At 40.6% G+C, this 18461-nt stretch overlaps 1 protein-coding gene and 1 long non-coding RNA gene across 2 annotated transcripts in view; one reads left to right on the forward strand and one right to left on the reverse strand.

The window, feature by feature from the left end:
• The window catches only part of ALG13 (ALG13 UDP-N-acetylglucosaminyltransferase subunit), a 31412-nt gene extending 26730 nt beyond the window's left edge, over nt 1-4682 (reverse strand). The window contains exons 1-4 of the mRNA XM_035324267.1: nt 4472-4682; nt 4107-4269; nt 3746-3884; nt 1835-1943 (exon numbers count right to left, since the gene is read on the reverse strand). Coding sequence (XP_035180158.1) covers nt 1835-1943; nt 3746-3884; nt 4107-4269; nt 4472-4552 — 492 coding nt within the window. The 5' untranslated portion in view covers nt 4553-4682. The remainder of the gene's footprint in view (nt 1-1834; nt 1944-3745; nt 3885-4106; nt 4270-4471) is intronic.
• A 3087-nt stretch (nt 4683-7769) lies between these two features.
• LOC118166703 overlaps nt 7770-18461 on the forward strand; it is a 32121-nt gene continuing 21429 nt past the window's right edge. The window contains exon 1 of the long non-coding RNA XR_004750675.1: nt 7770-7813. This is a non-coding gene — a long non-coding RNA (uncharacterized LOC118166703). The remainder of the gene's footprint in view (nt 7814-18461) is intronic.

Here is an 18461-nt window from a genome sequence, read left to right on the forward strand (position 1 = left end):
TGTTTGTCTACACTTCACTCGCTAACTTCTGAACTCTGGTAAAGTTGGGTGGGATGTGTCAACGTTGGACTAAGCAGTCAACTGGACAGTTGCTTATCTAAATGAAAAGAAACACAGAGCCCTGGTATTCTTTCCACAGATAAACCAATTAATTCCTAATCAGCAGAGATCCCCCAGTTTCTCCTCCCTTCCCTCAACTGTTCTGTAAGCTGTGTCCATTCTCATAGTACACAGGCTGCTGAAGTTCTGTTTCAGTGTTGGGAGTGCATCTGTGCCTGTTCTTTTTCACTTCTCAGAAGACAGTTTTCTTAATTTTATAGGAGTATCCTTTCTCTTCTCAATCTAGTACAATTACCTCTAGTTTTCCACTTCAGCCTGTAATCAGTCCAAAAGTCAAATGCTACTTAATCAATAATTGCGATCTGTATTCTCAGAAACATGTAGGTCAGTACTACAGTAGCAAAACTGGTCAGAGCTACTGACTGCAGTCAGTCCATGTGAGCAGACTTGGGTCTGAGGCCATCCAGTGTTATGAGGGAGAGGTCTTGCTTTAACACGGTGCACTTCAATTAAAAATAGCTAATAGTAGTGTAAGGGTTTCTGGCATGTACATGTTCCAAAATATCATTAAAGCATATATATGAAATGAAGAATGAATTGCATTTATGAATTAGCATTGTATGCTTTTAGGGAGTTTATTCACAGAAATACATTATTTGCATTTGGGTAGAAGAAAATAGTTTCTGAACCAGTCACAGAACACATACAAAATCAGTTACAAATATCATTTATTTAATAAAAACATCATGATTTTGATAAAAATACCCTTCAATCCTTCAAAATAAATATCTGCATTGGTTGCTTTCACATATTTGTTGCACATTCAAAGTAACCCAAGGAAACTGGAAAAAGATCAAACCTGACCAGTCATAAATGGATAGCATTGTCTTTTTTATATGTATTAACTTTTGTCCACGGTTATAACCATTACTGAATTAAACTGGAAGCACTGGTAGAACTACAGCTGTGTAAAGAATCGCTCAAAGGAAAAAATTACAAACACTTCTTCTGCAGCAAAAATTTTAAATTGTGAATTACCCTTTCAATGTGAACAATGAAAACAATGGTTCTTCCTTTTGCAAGTTCGTTGCAAAGGATGACTCCCTTCTTACACCAGGGTTTGATCTAGCTTTAGCCTTAACTGTAGTAAAATACAGTGGGACTGGATGCCAGGTACGCTGTCCAGTGTTCAGCACTTGAATTGTCAGCATTTACCTTCACAGTGCTCCAGCTGAACTAAACATTATTTCACAATCTTAATTTATGGTATCTCCTTAGGTCAGGTATTTCTTTGTTTCTTCTGCAGCATCTCTTTCTTGCCTTATCAGCAACTCTTCTAGAATGGACACGTTTATATTAGCAAATGAAGAAAGTAATCCAGAAGTCCACATTTGCTGCTGCTTCTAACACGTTTCCAGTTATTTCAATGAAAAGTTTTAACAATACCTCCTCCTTCCATCATGCTAGGTGCTTTCTCTGTAGGACCTTTTTATCACAGGTCGTGCCATTCATGACTCATTTCAATAAAGCTGAAACTACGGTCAACTCGGAGTTCATACTTACCCCGCTTGTTTGCATTGCGCTCTTTTATGCATAAAGTGAGATTACTTTGAACTGGAACTAAACAGGAAACCATCTGTTGATATTAACAGGCATCTTCTTTGAGTAAATATAAAGAGGTTGTCCCAGTTGGTGGAATCTTTGAGCATGGAAGATCTCACTAGGAGCGCAGAAAGGTTTTATTGTGGTATTTTTTATTCCTCAGAGTTGTTTATTCAAACCCAACAACTTTATCCAAAAACAAAGCAAACTTTTCTGGTTGTCCAGGAGGAAAAGGTTTCAAAGTTGACAAGTCCATTGACTGCAATGTTTCCACAAGAGTGCTGTAAAAACAGGCCGAAACAAAATATAAAAATATTAATCCCAAAGGAGATTTTTTCTTCACACAATTTTCTTTCTATTCATGCATACTTTAAGACTGACACAAAAATAGGGACATATTCTGAAGTGAGAAAGAGGCCCCACAATCCAATGGACTCTAACCTTTACCGTCTTCTAGGCAGCACTACTGAGAAAAGAAAGAATTTCAACCTACATCACAGCTTTTACAGGCCAGCTCAAGCTCTAACATTTCAGTCTGTAGCTGTAGTGCTTGGAGGCTGAATAAGGCCTGAGAATCTTCACCATAACCCATATGAGAAAATTCATCCTATCTGAACACATGGCATAGTTCTCTGCTCAGCACATAGCCAGAAATAACAGCTAAATTCATCTGTTAGCTTTCTATTACCACACTGCAAATAAGGCTCAAATGCCAGGTACTGTTCAACAAAAACTAAAATTCCTTACCGTTGCTCAAGTTGTCAAAAGCACTAAGATAATTATAAGTTTAAGAAACTTGCCCAATATAAATGTATATCAGGCCTATTCTTTTCAGAAGGCTCTCCTGAAACATGCAAAATCCCATTTGCAGGGCAAAGGAACAAAATACAGGCTAAATAATGTGAGTTGTATTTCCTCTGCCTTCAGTTAATCTTCAGGTCATCTGTTACTTACAGAGCACAATGAATCCTAAGTAACCAGATATAGTCAAAGCAAGGATGGCAAATTAAACTAATAGGAACCAGGATAAGTAAAAACAGAAGGAGCTATATTTTTTCTTTCCTGAAGTGACAGACAGTAGGTCTGTGAAACTCCATGTCAAAGGATGTAACGGATTCAGAAAGTTGGGTTAAAAGGATAACCCAAGGAAGTACTTGGAATACAGATGCATTTAGAGTTACTAACCATACAGCATCTTAGCATCTACAGCATTTTAGGGATATAGTTTAGTGGTAGGCTTTACAGTTCTGTGTTAATGTTGGACTTGATGAGCTTAGAGGTCTTTTCCAACCTGAACGATTTTATGATTCAGGTCCTCCCCAAATCAAAGCACTTAACAGTGTTAGAGGGAATGTAATATAAGGAAGTACCATATGTTCTTGACGTGCATGTGATTGCTGCAAACAGGTTATTAAAACTACATGGTCTTCTGATCCTTATCAGCAAGGACACTTAAGTTTTTGCTTCCCCCCCTAAATACCCCAGATATTTACATTTTTCTTATGTCAGTGCATCTATGCAGTCAATTTTCAGACAAGGAAAGTCTACATGGTGAACAATGAAATAGAGTACTAAGTCTGTAGGGAGCAAGTTACTTCTTATGGCTTATGGTTTTGAACTGGTCTAGTTTGTAGTATTTCTAAACTTTTAAAATAAATAAAAGGTAAGAAAATGTAGAGAAAAGAAGTTAAGTTCTTCTAGGGTGGACCTGACACTTCCAAATGCAACCACTTTATTTGGTTTAAACTGCTCTTTGTCCAATCTGAAAACATGTGCTCTCAAAACAGTAAATTAAAAGGACTCTTGGTCAAAAAAAAAAAAAGAGAAGTTTGGTAGATAAACCACCAAACATTAGCCTATCCACTATGGAAAACCTACCCTGAAGATAAACGGAAGAGCAGCTCTCTGAGATCTCTGCCCAGCCCTCACTGCCCAGTGAAGAAACTTACTGCGGTACTTAGTGAATGTGATTTTGTTACAGAAAAGGATGCAAGTTTTCCTGTTACAGTCTCAATACTGTAATAACAGTATTATGGTGTTGAGCACTGCTTGTTCAGTCAGGACAGCTGCAGTGGCTCCATACCTGCAGTTACAGTAGAGGACGTGTCCATCTCTGTGAAGCTGCTTTGCCAGCTCAAGCTGATGGTTGTCCATCAGCTTTTCATTTATTACCACCAGGAGTGGTTTTCCTTCTTCTAGAGTCTCCAAACAGCTACCTGCACCTATAGGAGATGCAGAAAACACTACAAGCATTCTCGCCGACTGAGGAAATATTATCCTACCTGCTCCTGAACGTGAACATTTTACCCGCCCAGCTCTAGCTGGGGACCTTACCATCCCATACCAGCTCAGGCCAGCACCTCAGAGAGACAGGCACACATCACTCACCCGGCTTCCTCCCCCCGAAAGAACAAACCTGGCAGACCGAGGGCTTGCAGGTTTACCTGCGTGGCTTATGACCAGGTCGGCCCTCCGCAGGTCCTCGGCCAGCGACTCCTTGAAGCGGAACACGTCGAGCGCGAAGGCCGGGTCGCGCCGCGGGGCCGGCTCCAGCGCTCCCCGCCCGATCTGCAGCACCAGCTGCTCGCAGCCGCGGCTCCGCAGCACCTGCAGGGGGACGGCCGAGAGGCCTCAGGTCGCACACCGGGGCTCCCAGTGGCTTCCAGTTGCTCCCAGTCGGGCACAGGGATGCCCCCCCCCAGTCAGTGTTGGCGGGCGGGCCCGCAGTGCGCGCGCCGCGCTGAGGCGCTGCAGGCCGGCCGCGAGGGGACAGCCCCCAGCCGCCCGCCCGGGCTTTCCCCCGCCTCACCCGCACGGCCGGCGGGGAGGAGACGGCGGCGATCAGCTCGTCGAAGCTGGTGGTGCCCACGGTGACGAAGACGGACTTCATGGCCGCCCGCGAGGGACCCCCGCGAGGGACCTCACGGGGAGCTCAGCGGCGGGCAGGAGGCCGCCAGAGAGCGCTGCAGAGCCCGCCGCGGCGCTCCTAAAATGGCCGCCGGCCTGAGGGGCGGCTCTGCGCCGCTCGGCCCGCCCGCGCTCCTTTCGCTTCCAGGGGAGTGAAGGGCAGGGAAAGGTGCGACTTACAAAGCGGAAAAAAAATCTAAATTTTTAAAAAGGATTCCGTTCTGTAAGTTTTTTTTTTTTCCCTCCATGTGTTATTTTAGCAATAGCGGGGCCGAGTCACTGTAACTGACATCCTGACTGGTGCTGAGTGTGCTCACAAGCTGCCGTTCCCATACCACAGCCAGAGCCACCTCGTCTTTAAAGGCTGTAACTGACGTGAACTGGGATTACCAGGGTTTATCCAGCTTTCCCACAACACTGCCGTGTTTCAAGGACAGCTGCCTTTGTACTTTGCTACTGTCCCTTTTCTCTTGCTACTGTTTCATTCAGCTTCCTTCCCAGATTTCCCTCTGTGGTAAGAAGGAAAGCGTCTCTTACAATGGAAAACAAGTCACCAGAAGGAGCTAGATTTAAAGAGCCATTTAGTTCATAAAAAGGTGTGATTATACACATATACACACACACAGACACACATATTTGAGAAAATACCAAAATGGCCTTTTCTTAAATGGCTTTTCCTCACAAAAACTAATTAACCCAGGAAGTTTGGTTAATGTAGCTGTAAAGCTTCTGGAAATTGAACTGTACCTGCTATTGACAGTTTGTGCTTTCTTAGCTCCCTCAGTAAGTTTGCTACTGCTTTGGAAGAAGAGAAGTTTGATAGTTTGATTCTCAAAACTGAAGTTGCCTGCTAAGAAAGCATTTCTAGAACAACCACACTAACACACATACTGCTGCACAGTGGGGTCTGGAACCTGACAGCACACATGGCAGTGACAGGCTGCCTTCCCAGCTGGAGAGCTGAGGCACCATGGGGAGTCCTGGGTGTCAGACACTGGTGAAAAAAACAGCATGAAGTCCCAGGAAAGAAAACAACAAAATGCTCTCAGGGGAACCGTTTCTGAGCTTGCTGTTAATGAAGAAAACATGAGGTATCTAGGGCAGACAGACTAGAACATACACAAGGAAAACAGGAAACTACAGACTCAGAAGCAAACAAACAAAAACCAACAAAGTTTCTATCCCTAGCTTCCACTGACATTTTACCTGTCTGAGATGAGCAATTCAGCAGGTTTTTGCTGAACTGGCCACCTCAGCCTATTAAGCAGGGGAGAAGTCATAACATTACAGAGCAAATGCATGGCATGCAAACCTACCTTCAAATGACTGAAGGCAGGAACAAATTGCACACATCTCAGTGAGTGAGTTTGGGTAATTTTTGCCATGTGGAGACCCTTCCACTGATATCACAGTGACTGGGCAAGATGGGGAACAAGGAAAAAGAGGCAAATGTGGTTTGTATGCTGCAATTTATATGGTCTGCTTTATAACGGTCTGCTTTAATAGAGCAGACCGTTAATTTGGCCATGTGCACTGCCCCCCAAAAATCACAGACACTGGCATAGACAAATCTGTCAGAGGAGCTGAAAATGTATATTATGTCCTGATTGCAACTCAGGAAAAAAACTGGAAGCGAGACTGAAATCAGGGCTAGGAGCTGTATCTTCCTGGTTTCTTTTTCTCACTTTGCCACTCACCAATGGTAACACCTCTGGGAGGTGATCTTTTCTGTTTATACACCTGCAAGGCAGTGTTTAGCAATTTATCTCCTCTAAAGAATCCTGTGGAGGTGATTATATTAATGTGTAGAGAATTAAGTCATTTAAAAATCTTCACTCGCATTTGAAGCCATTGATTTTTTTTTTTCCTCCTACTCTCCTTTACTTGACCTTTTGAAAGGTCATCATTGAATACAGGTAGGTTTTCCCTACTCCATTTTACCTTTTCTCTAAGCACTCATCTTTCTATTTCAGGCTGGTCTTACTACCATCTTAAGAAGACTGATGAGAAACGCTCCCTTGAACAAATGCATGTTAGCTCCCTATGGGACATGATCCCAGGAGCCAGGGAATCAGGCAGGAGCTGAGATGAAAGCCTCTTCTGAAAGCAATGCTGTTCATTGCTAAACTGCATTAAATTAGTTGTGAAGATGAAGTCACTGGTAGATTTATTACTTCAGGTACATTTTAACTTTGTGATGAACATCCTGTTGGGGAGGGGGAAGGGGGAGAAATAGTATTTCAGATTCAATAACACCACCATTAAATCTGTTAAAATAGTCCTGTCCACTGAAGGCCAGGATAATCCCTTAGCAGTTACACAAAACTGAACTGACAGTTTTCTCAAATGTAACACATCGTGTAATTCTACAGAAAAAAAGCTACTCGAGTTAAACATCTAAATCTATTTATTCCCTGAATTAATTTTAATAGATGAGGTCACAGTTGTATACACTGCTGAGTGTTCCAAGAAAGATGCAGAAAGATCTAGCTATCCTGAGGATACCTCTGATTGCCATGTTAATGGATCATTCACAATGCTCATTAGCCCCCTGTTGCTTTCATTTAGCATAATGAGCCACACTAAAATTTATTTATTTTTTGATTAAAGCAAATGGTGCTGACAGCAGACATGGGGGAGGGAGGGGGGAGGGGAAGGTACTTTATCTTGAGAAACATATTGTTAAGCAAAACAATAATCAGCCCAGAGTGCACAGGGCCTTGGTGGCACCAATTGGCCTCACGCTGCTCTTACTGCTCTCCCCCAGGCAAAGAAAGTCCAGCACCAGGTGTGGTCTGTGTGATTCAAGCCAGGTGATGACCTGACCTACAGGGCACAGCCCAACAGCTCCAGAAACAGGCAAGTAGAGCAGCAACGGAAACAGGTCCTATCAGCAGTCTAGTGACCATCAGGCAAGAACAAGATAACAGGACACTAATAAGGTCAAGCCAGGAAACCCAAACTGTGATTCAGGAGCACAACTGCCTACACCTCCCTGTCTTTACTTAAAGCCTCAGCTTATAGGAAGCCCCTTGCACACGCTTATACACACACTGTCCCTCAGCAGAGGGCAGGTGATATAAGTCCCAGGTGATGCAGGTCAGGACAAGTAAGACCTAATTAGTGCAAGTAGGGTCCTAGCAACTGCGGAATAAATCAGACTTTGGAGTAAAAGTAAGAATGGTAAACTAGCAGGTGGTTCAGAGATGAGTGTCAACACATCTGTAAACCTTTCTGAGAAAAGGTAGGGACAGGATGTTTGAGTTACTATTTTTTAATAAGGATAGAATTTAAAATATATTGGAGTGTTTTCCTGTCTATATCATTTTTTTATATTAGGCTAGGTTACTGTAGTTCAGCAAATTACTGCTTGTTTGTAGTTAAGGCTATGTAGCTCACCAGGTGCATGCTCTTGCCCTGCCCAAATGAAAAATAAACGTCATTGTGGTGAGGTAAGTCAACACATTCATTCTGCAGTTATAACAGGTTTAGAGTTATTGTCACTTTCTCACCTGTGATCTCACTTTCAGCCATCCACTAGAAACCTAAAGTTCCTTTAAAGCAAGGCCCTCTCAAGAAAACATTGTACACTATGAGCAGCAAATTGTTCATGCTTTTACTATTTGCCCCTTCAAGCTCCAACAGTAGAAAATGTGTATCTAGTAAATTGAAAACATTTTGAGTAGTATTACTCTTTCTAATCCTCAAGTGAGAGAGAAACTGGAATGCAGACTGCATAGTACTGTGAGTTACATTCCTATATCTAGGTTTGCTCTACTTATTAACGTTTGGATACAGAAAACTTTCTTTTCTAGCTAATGGTGGTATATTCTAAAATCTGCTCAATTATTCTTGACAGTGCTTTAGGGTATATTCCCAAATTAAATGAAAGTATGGACATTTTAGGAGAATAACCTGCTAGGTAAGAATAAACCCATGCATCTCAAGAAATTGAAAAAACAAAACCCAAACAAAACAAATCACTCATCCTTTCTTAATCTTAAGAAATTCAAAATAATTTATGTCCTCAAAGCACTGCTTTTCACCTTCCAAATGTAGAAGACCTGATTGCATACGAGCACAGTGCTTCAAAGACAGCTGACCATACTCAGCAGTTTGCAGAAACAGACCTAATGTCACCAGCCTGTCAAATAGCATGTGTCTTCCAGTTTTCTCAGTCAAAAACGTCCAAGAATGCGTGCCTGTAAGGACAGGGAGTCCTTATGCTGAATCACTTTTGAATTACCTTGTAGAAGTTGTTATATACATTTTTGTTCAAGATAAGGGTTAAAACTGCTACTTTCAAAATGCAGCATGTTTAGGATAATGGTGCATCAGGTTTTGCATTTGCTTCTTTTGCTTCTTGTTGCGCAAGTGCTGAATTTAACTTTTATGGGAATCTGTTTTGCTCATTTGCTTTCTAGAATGAAGAAAATTCAGAAATTGCTGAAAGGATTTCTGAGGTACAGAGTAGGTCAGTGGGATCCCAGCCTGGTATTTTCAATGTGTCCCTGAAAAGTTAGTATCTTCTGCAGTTTGTACTCCCAGTATCATGCTGTCTAGGGACTAGGGGGAAAAATACTATTCACAGATAACATTGCAGTGACTTTGCTTTGGAGCTTTCACCTGAGCGATGGAGGATACATTCCTCTTGCACATTGAATTAGGCTTGTTAGGGTAGTCTTAAACTAAAAAGGAAAAGGAAAGATATCCGTTATGAGATTCAACCCCATCCTCATTTGTACATGCTACGCTGAACATGCGTAGGGCATATGTAGAAAGGGTTATTTTCTGGTCCATGAGAACTACAGATCATTCACACAGTGAGATATTTGGAGATGATCCCTGCAGTTCTAAGGCAGTTAAAGATCATGTAATCCAGAGTGGGTGTTATGCCTTGTTCCTGGCTATTCATTCCCACCTTGCCCTCGTGCTTTTACAGGTAACAGACAACCGCACAGTCATCCAGCTCAGAGAGTTGGTCTGACAGAACCAGTCATTTGTTTGCAGTTACATCAGTTGTCTGAGCTGCACAAACATAAAAAAAAAAAAAAAGGCATGATTGTGTCACCTTGGACTTAGATAGGTACAATTCCCCAGTATTTAAGCTGCTATCCACCTCTTCCTTGCCATTAGTAGCTGGGATTGCATTCTGCAAGCCACATGGTTCAGGCAGTGAGTGACCATTGCCTTTGGGACAGAGCTTGTGTGAACCAGTCCCCAGCTTGGGCTGGAGAGTCTCTGTGGAGCTAGTTGTTTCTCTCCAGGATGTGTGTGTGTACTGAGGGGACAGAGGGTCTTTATTCAAGAAATATGGGCTCAAACTGACATAACGTAGTCAAAGACCCAAGAGAGAAGTTATGAGAAGGCTAAAATGGAAGATAAGCTCCTCTGAGATCTTGCACCCATCTGTGCTTTATATGGCATAATTTATGTTCTGGTATTGTCTTCTCATGACAACATCTGGGCAAAAAAAAAAAAAGAAAATGGCCTGAGTGCAAGCTGGTTTTTGTTAAGTGAGAAATGATGTATGCTTTCTTTGAAATGTTTCTCGGTTTCTCTTGATGGCTCAGTTTTAAGCACTGTCTATTTGTTTTCAACTCAACTTGCCACAGTTTGCCCTGAAAGCTCCATAATTATATTATTCAGGAGTAAGAAAATGCATGAAAATAAAGTAGTCAATTCACTTTGTGATTTTTGGAAACTGTATTCTGCCCTCAGTTTGCTCTTGAAGGCTAAAGACTAGTCAAAACTGCCACAATTCAATTTTGCCAGCTCCCAAAACACATGCGCTGAAGACGCTGTATCAAATAATGAAGAAATCATTTGAAAAAAAAAATACACCAACAGAAAAGTAAATAAACCTTTAAGCCTGAAAAGTCTGATTTTCTTTGAGGGGAAAAATACCAATGATTGGCTAATTAAAACCACAAACGTGCCTTTCCTTTCCTTTGTATTTTGTGCACATGTTGGTTCTCCTCTTGGCAGCACTGCAGTGGATCACATGAGGCACAAGAGAGCAATTGGACTTCTCCCCACTAAATTTACATGTTCAGTTGGTAGTACATTATGTTTCATTCCTTTTTACATATTTATGAATTTGCAAAATGAGTAAAGATGGCTTTACTCCTATTTCTAGTTGGCTTTATATGCATTTGAACTGAAAAAATGTCCACTTCCTTTTCCTCTCTCATTTAGATGTAGTGCTGTCCCTGTGAGGAATGGTATTTCTGTTACTGAGGGAACTGTCAAAATTAGATGGAGAATATTTTAGGGAATGATTCCGTCATATTAACGTGATTTAGAGATGCTTGGTCTGGGAAAATGACAGAAGAACATTTGTCAGGCAAATTTAAATGGTATACTTTGAAATATTTCATCACAACATTTCTACATCATTTGAATTGTCTCTTTGTGGATTTCTTATTTCACAGTGGGGTTTGTCAGCCTACGTGTACACAAAGGCTTAGACTGACTGGCAACAGTAAAGGGGATGTTAGATCTTCCTCAGGGCTGACTAGCAGAAGGCAGGCGCTGGAGCAGCACAGAAGAGCTGTGTCCACTTACCAAATACCTCACATTTGAGGTGGGATGCTATGGCTTAGCTAGGATGAGTGTTATATCAGTCCATGGTCTGACTACTCTTGCAGATTTTTTCTGAATTTTGCACTATTTGGTAGCATACTTTAAAAGCCCAGGTTCTGGATTTTTAAAACGATTTTTAAGGCCTTATGCTTCTGGAGAGGATACTGAAAAAATTACTCAACTGAATCTTAAGGTCCTGAAGACTAGCACATATATAAGATTTGTTATATATCTATAACTGTGTCCTCTTATTACTCCCATTCTATTTTGTTTTTAAAAATGTCATGATTCTTTGAGACCTGACTTTTGGAAGCTCAGGGCTTACTAATTCATCAAAGTAAAGTGCTGCTGGCCTCTGCCCTGCAAATGAAGCAGGGGGTTACCTTTATACTTGGATATAGCACAGACTCTGTTTCAGTCCTTGTTATATGAAGTATACTTGTATACTGATTTGTACCAGCTGTGGAGCTGGATCTTTAATGGCACTTGATGCCTCTGCTAGGTTTCTGTCAAGGATAAAATACTTGCATTATAGAAACAGCAAGTGGACTTCATATCATATAAAATTTCTCAAGGCTGGTAATTTCCAATGAACGTTGGAGGCATTTGGGAGGTTGTAAAGCAAATATTTGAAGAATGGCTCCGACACAGGCTGGTGTAAAAAAAGAGGAGGGAGCCTGAGGTCTGTTGCATGGAGCATTATTCTGGCTGTGAAGGCTCGATATGGTGATGTCTCTTGGCAACTGGTCTCTTCAGCTTCCCAGGGAACCTCCACTAGTGACAGCCTGGCACTCCTCCTTGCTGTCTGTGGAAAACACACCCTGCTATTTCTGCCCCCTAGCTACCAGCAAACACCTCCATAGCAATCCACTGTGTGAATGCTTTGCTATTTCATATTCCTGCATAATCCCTCTGACAACCAAATCTATTAAAATTCATTTTCATCCAGGCAAATCAGACTCAAATCAATTGAGCTTTGTTCTCTGAAGGCAGATTGCTCTGGTGCACATGCAATCAAATCCTGAGGTGGCCTTGCATGTATTTTTACAAGCACTGAAATATACTTTGTGTTTCAATTATTCTTTTTGATGCACAGTTTTGAAGGGAATTTAAATATTATGCTCAAATAAACAGTTTCAGATCTTTGGCAAGGATCTCCAAGTGAATGGAGTTCCTCCCTTTTCCCAGCAAGTCCCAACTATGTAGGTACATAAAAATGTCTGTCCTCAGCACGCAGCATAAAAATAGGAAAGGAGGTGGCCTGTGGACCCAGTTTACATTTCACCTCCCTTGTGCTTATTGTTTTCAAATAGCTGGCTCTCAGCAGCAGTACTTTCTGTAGGCATTTTGAATTGCGCTTCAGAACTCTTCAGAGATGCCTGAGTCACTCTACTGAATAAGTAAAAGGATTTTGGAAGGATGGAGACTAGCTGAATATACTGTACAATGACTAAAAAGCTATTTTAATTCTGCCTAAAAAGAAAATAGGAAAGCACGGGTATAGGGCAAACATGACCAGCAGCGTTCATGCCACTAGAGGGCTGCCTGCATACGCTGCATCAAAGTGAGAAAAATCTCAATTTTCTTCAGAGAGGATCATCTGTGAAGCTATTTTATTCGCGATTGCAATGGCGGGCGTCCTGTCAATCAGGAGCACATTTTAGTAAACAAATCATAACCTTTTATTCCCTGTTACCTGACACCTGATCACCTCCCCTGTTTCCTCATTGGCTGAGTACTACAGGTTCACAAGCTACTCGACGCTCCTCTATACCATATATGTACAATTTTTCTTTTTCCAACCCTTTAATTTCTCCTTTCTTATGTTTTGAGAACTTGTGGTCTTTGTTTTACTCTTCTCACACTGCTCATCCTCTTTTCCTCAAGCTTCTGCCTTATTTTGTAACAGTGAGGCCTTCTACTGTCCACTTATCTACTTAGCATTTCTCCTTATATATAAATAAAGAAAAATAATTCTCTACTTCAAAAACACAACTTTGTTTCTCACAATCAATGAAATAAAAAGGCACCAAGCATGCAGGCTCATCTTTGCTTAGTCTTTCCAGTGCATTTTATGAGCACCTTTGCATTTGCAACGCCTGTTTTTATCCTCAAGCTGGCTATCAAAGCCAAAGTGAAATACTGAAAGCATATGACATGAAATTCCCAGCCCAACAACGGAGGTAGCCAACACAGCTCTGCATAAGGCCTCAAAGATCAGATTATGCCTCGTGCACCAAGTCTGCCTATTTTCAGCAAATATTTTTCAAAGGAACTGCACCCTCTGCATCATTCCCAAGCCTTTGCAACAGAGACAGGGGTGCTAGCGGCAGCAACAGAGTCATGATTCATTAGCCTTTCATTTTTGCACTAATAAGATAAAAGCTTATTATCTACAGGCTGTCTAGTTGCCATGAGACATTTGGGACTAAAGTGGCCACTAGATGTTTGCCAAAACCATTGAGTTCAACTTGGAGATTCTTAAAAAGCTCAGTCTGGGCCACTTTTTGTTTGCATGTTTATATAGCAGTGAATAATACTGAGAAGAATCAATACTAGAAACATCTTTCTTTGCACGCATTTCCTGTTTATGGCCTTCTTTTTACCACCAGAAATGCTACATATATTTCATGCAGAGGCAAACCAGAATGTTAATATTTTACAGTAAATTTCACAAAGATGTGAAGATAAAAAATGTTGGCTTTTATTTTTTAATGTCCTAAGGACATCATGTATGCAGAGAGAGGCATAACAGATATCTATTAATGTTTACAACTGGCAAACTGCTTTGAGTTTGTGTGCCTGTGTGATTTACAAATACATATTCTTCCTTAGATACCAACATATGGTGAAAGCTTCCTTCAGGATTTCTTGCATCATAATTCCAGGATAACATTCATCTGTTAAAAATAAATAATCTTGCTAGAACTCACTCAGAAATGCTAGACCAGATTCATCCCAGGTGTAATTTAACAGACTTAGATCTAAAACAGAGCTCAGTGTTACATTTGGGAGAGTCATTATTGCTGCATGCACTAATGTCAAAACAAGGCTGTTTTGCATTATATTGTTCCTGGAGAAAACATTACTGAACTCAGGATAGTCGTGTTTTCTTCACCCTTTAGCATACTTACGCATGGCCACCCGTACTTCCACATGTAAAATTGCCTTTTCCCTTTCCCTGATAAAACTGAGAGATGTTCAAATACAAAATGTGACTGTTCATTTACATAAGGCTTTGTGTACCAACGTTTCCTGTTAGTGGCACACTACAAAGCGCTGTTCTTGTCACTGTGCCATATTAAAACAGTGATTCATCGTTAAACAGATCGGTCCAAATGAAAGGCCTTGGTTTTGGTTTGTCTGATATTTAAGTATATCACAGATTGGGTTGACAGCTGAGAGTGGGCTAAGGTCTTTAATCAATCCAAAAGTGAGGTACAACACACTTGGCAGAAGTACATATCGGTCAACTTTTCTCTGCCTTGCTTGGAAGATATGAGGTTGAGAAAATTCTTCATGCTTCACATCATGGCCCATTTCGAATCCTTTTGGTGATGGCTCTGAGCTTTGAGTGGAGATACAGGCAATTGGTCATCAGAAATTGGACTGAGGGTGCTTCTAGGCAGCTGGGCAACCGTTATATCGAACTGCATCAGGTTGCTATGTGACTGTGTTGAACTTGAGCCAATGCCTTTGCCACGAAGCAAATAAAGTTCCTTTTCTGTCCCTTATCAAATGGATATAATTGACAGCACCCACAGTTGATATAATTACACTTCTGGCATAACTAGTAAAATAAGTTAATTTTTCTGAATGTAAGGAGCTTTGATGTTGAGGAAGTGATTTGTATGTATGATCAAAAGGAAACATTTTCTGAAGCAGTGTCCCATTTGCCTCCAGGGCCTTAGATTTCTGTCATGATGGGCAAAATTACTCTGTTTGGGTTCTCAGAACCCGGAATTTTAGGTTTTACTTTAGGAGGCAGTGACTTGGTGAGGATTCAAGTGAAATCTTCATTGAGCCTGAGACTAGTATTACGCAAGGTACTTCTGGGATATATTGCAAGTCCCTGAATGTTTTCTGTTTATGAACAGCCTTCCCCAAGGTACTAATTAGCTAGTGGAATTGCATATACACAGAATACTATTTTGTTCTTCCATAAAAATAAACTCATGATTGAGGTGAATTTAACTACTTGGCTAAATTGTGAGCATCCTGAATTTCTGAAAACAGCAAAGTAATGACAAATATTTCTGAGATTAGTATTTTTCATCTAAAATCTAGTTACACATATTTGGTTATTTTTAATAACGCTACTCCCCATTAATGATTTGTTAGATGGAATAAAACAATCTAAATATGGTTATTTGTTTTCTACAAATCTGGCCTCAGTAACATCTGACTTTGGTGGTTAGTACCTTTGTTCTATAGTTGTAATCAACTATTTTATTTGCCTATGTAGTGTGTAGGCTGGAACACCTTATTTTGTGCATCTTACTTTGACATACAGATATGATTTGTGCCAGGTGAAGTGTTTCTTTTCTTACTTGAGCTCAGGGATGCCTGAACAAGGAACAGGGGGCAGAGCGTGTCTGGCTGAAATCTGTTGCTTCTGAACTTAAGCAATACAGATGCAGCTTGTTTTTAATTTTCTTTGGGGCATTCTATTTTTTCTTCAGAGGTTGAGAACATCAGACTTCTCAGACAGATCAAGTCTTGAGGATACTTGTGGGTACTAAGTAATAATAACATATCAGTTTTAAATTGAACACTGTGCTTCAGAAGTGGCTGCAATAGGAGGAACCAGCATGATCTCCCTGGGTTTATATAACAAAAATGAACACCAATTACAGTGTAGTTTTTCCACCGGGACTTAGCCCATCATTTTGTCTAATTATAGCATGAATCCCACAATGGAGAAAGCCCTTCTTCTGTAAAGAACTAATTCCCTTTAGATATGCTAAAAATCTTAAGGAACTCTAATTATAATACATTTCTCAATAGATAGCGGGAGCCAGAGAGAGTCTGTGCCAGCCACTTACACAGGAAAAAAAAATAAAAAGAAAAAAATAAAAAGAAAAAAAACACACACAGAAAAAAGATAAAGGACTACCCTGGGAAACAAGGAGGGAATATGAAGTAGTTTGTATAAATTCCTCTCCTCCTTTATCTACGCTCTTAAGAAATATAATGACTTCTCTATACCTAAAAGCATTACTATCAATTGAAAGTTGATAGATTTATTGACATATACTCAAGCAATAATGTTGAACTAGAGACTTGGGAAGCAAATGGCCAAAACCAAGTTTTACTATAATCCTAAGAAATGCTGGGACTCTCCAAAATAGCTTGGGTACCCAGACTGCCCAGTCAGCTTTGTGTTGTAACTTCTGTCACCAGACATGTTATGTCACGCAATGGGGTGCCTGAGATAGAAAAGGGAAAAACCTCAGATTTCCTCCCTCCCACTCCTATTTTTCAGACCAAGTTTCTGTACAGATTTGGTTGGGTTTCTCTAAACCTGAGATAGTTCATTAAACTGCATTAAGCTCAACTGAAGGATATTCTAAAGACTGCTGAACAGCAAAAAGTCATCATAGAGAAGAGCTGCAAAGCTTCTTCAGCACAACAGAGGATGGTTATAGATGAGAATGACAAAGAATAGGCTATAGTCACTCAGGGATGAGATAACCACATGTATGCATGTCACAAGGCATCAGTTTATTTTCCTGATGTTCTGTTCTGAGTTTTTAAATCTGCAATATTTAATAAGGAACACTGAAAATGCCTAAAATATGCCTTCCCCAGCTGTCTGGTGAAATTGAGTCCACTCAATTATTAACTCTTATTTTCATTCAACAGAAGGGTCTCACGTCCTTACTAACCCTGAATGAAAGATCTTCCAGACTCATGAGAAAGAACAAACAGCCTTCCCAGAAGAAGGAGGACTGCATGTTGTGTTTATTTACAGGTGGATCTACTTTAAAAAAAAAAAAAGAAAAAAAAGAAAAAAAAGAATAAAAAGATGATTACTGTTGAAAGATGATACCTGGGGAAGTGAAAGCCCTGTATAGCTGGAACTAATCACCTGAGAGACAGACAACAGCTCTCACTGCTTCCTGGCCTTGGAGACATTTGTTTGCCATGTTTGTGTTTCCTTGAGGGAAACAATTAAGATAATTTATACATGCACAAAGGCAAAATTTCCAGAAAGCAGACAAGGTTTAGCAACTCACAGGTCTTCCCATCTCAATAACCCTAAAGTCAGAGCATGAAATAACAGTCCAGGGAAAGCTGGTTGGCTTTTCATTTTACCTTTAAATTGCATTCAAAGAGCACAAAACTTTATTTAGATAACTTTTCGCTGACAATTTCCTGTGTTCTTTCTTAAGTGGTTGACACAGTGATACCCAAAGATAAATGGAAGGAAAAGCACGCAGAGCAATCACAGACAAACCATAGACATCTGAGTCGCACATGCTGTACCTGGCCTAAATGCAAGGAACTGCTTGTTGAAAGAGAATTTTTCAAAGCAGGTTGTACTTATAAAAATAATCTCATAGTCAGTCTGCATTCCAAAGTCTTTGGCTGGCAGTATAACACCAACTCTTTCGTTTGGTTTGGTGATTGCTGGTTTCTCAGAGTCTATTGCCTGCTGTGAGAGAGGTCACATTGCTCTAACAAATAAGAAATTACTATCCTCTGCAACCACACCATCCATTCCCAGCTGGTATGACTCTGTTTTACCCCCATAGAGGAGACGTATGAAGGTTTGTGCAGTTACTTGTGGTGACTGGTATGTCAAGAGTAGCTAAAATCTAAGCTACCACAGGCAACGTACCAAAAAGATCATCTCTGCCAGTAAGAGAGTAATTGATTCCGCAGTTGTCTTTATTTCTGAGAGTGCCACTGTGTGGCTCTTCTGTCCGTTCTTGAATTCAGAGCTGAATTGTAAGTAAAACATACAGTGGGAGAAAGCTAAAGCCACACTTCTGTGAACACATTTACCCATAACAGACCTTCCTTTGCTTTGCATGTCTACTTCAAGGATTGCTGTTTGTGTTACAGATACTTGTGTGTCTGCATAAAATGGACACTGAGCTAAAGTTTTAATTTTAAGTATTTAGAGTGTATCTTACTCTGTTGGCTGCTCGTGAGGTGCAAGCCATTTCTGTGATCTCGAGTTTCCTCAGCAGGAGAAAAAAAGAGGCAATGATGCTGAACTAATCAGTATTCGTAAAATGCAGAGGCTTATTCAAGCCTTTAATTGACAGGAGTGACACCAACTTTAAAGGTGTTGTCTA

This window comes from Oxyura jamaicensis, chromosome 4, assembly GCF_011077185.1.
Source record: "Oxyura jamaicensis isolate SHBP4307 breed ruddy duck chromosome 4, BPBGC_Ojam_1.0, whole genome shotgun sequence".
NCBI classification, from domain to species: domain Eukaryota; kingdom Metazoa; phylum Chordata; class Aves; order Anseriformes; family Anatidae; genus Oxyura; species Oxyura jamaicensis.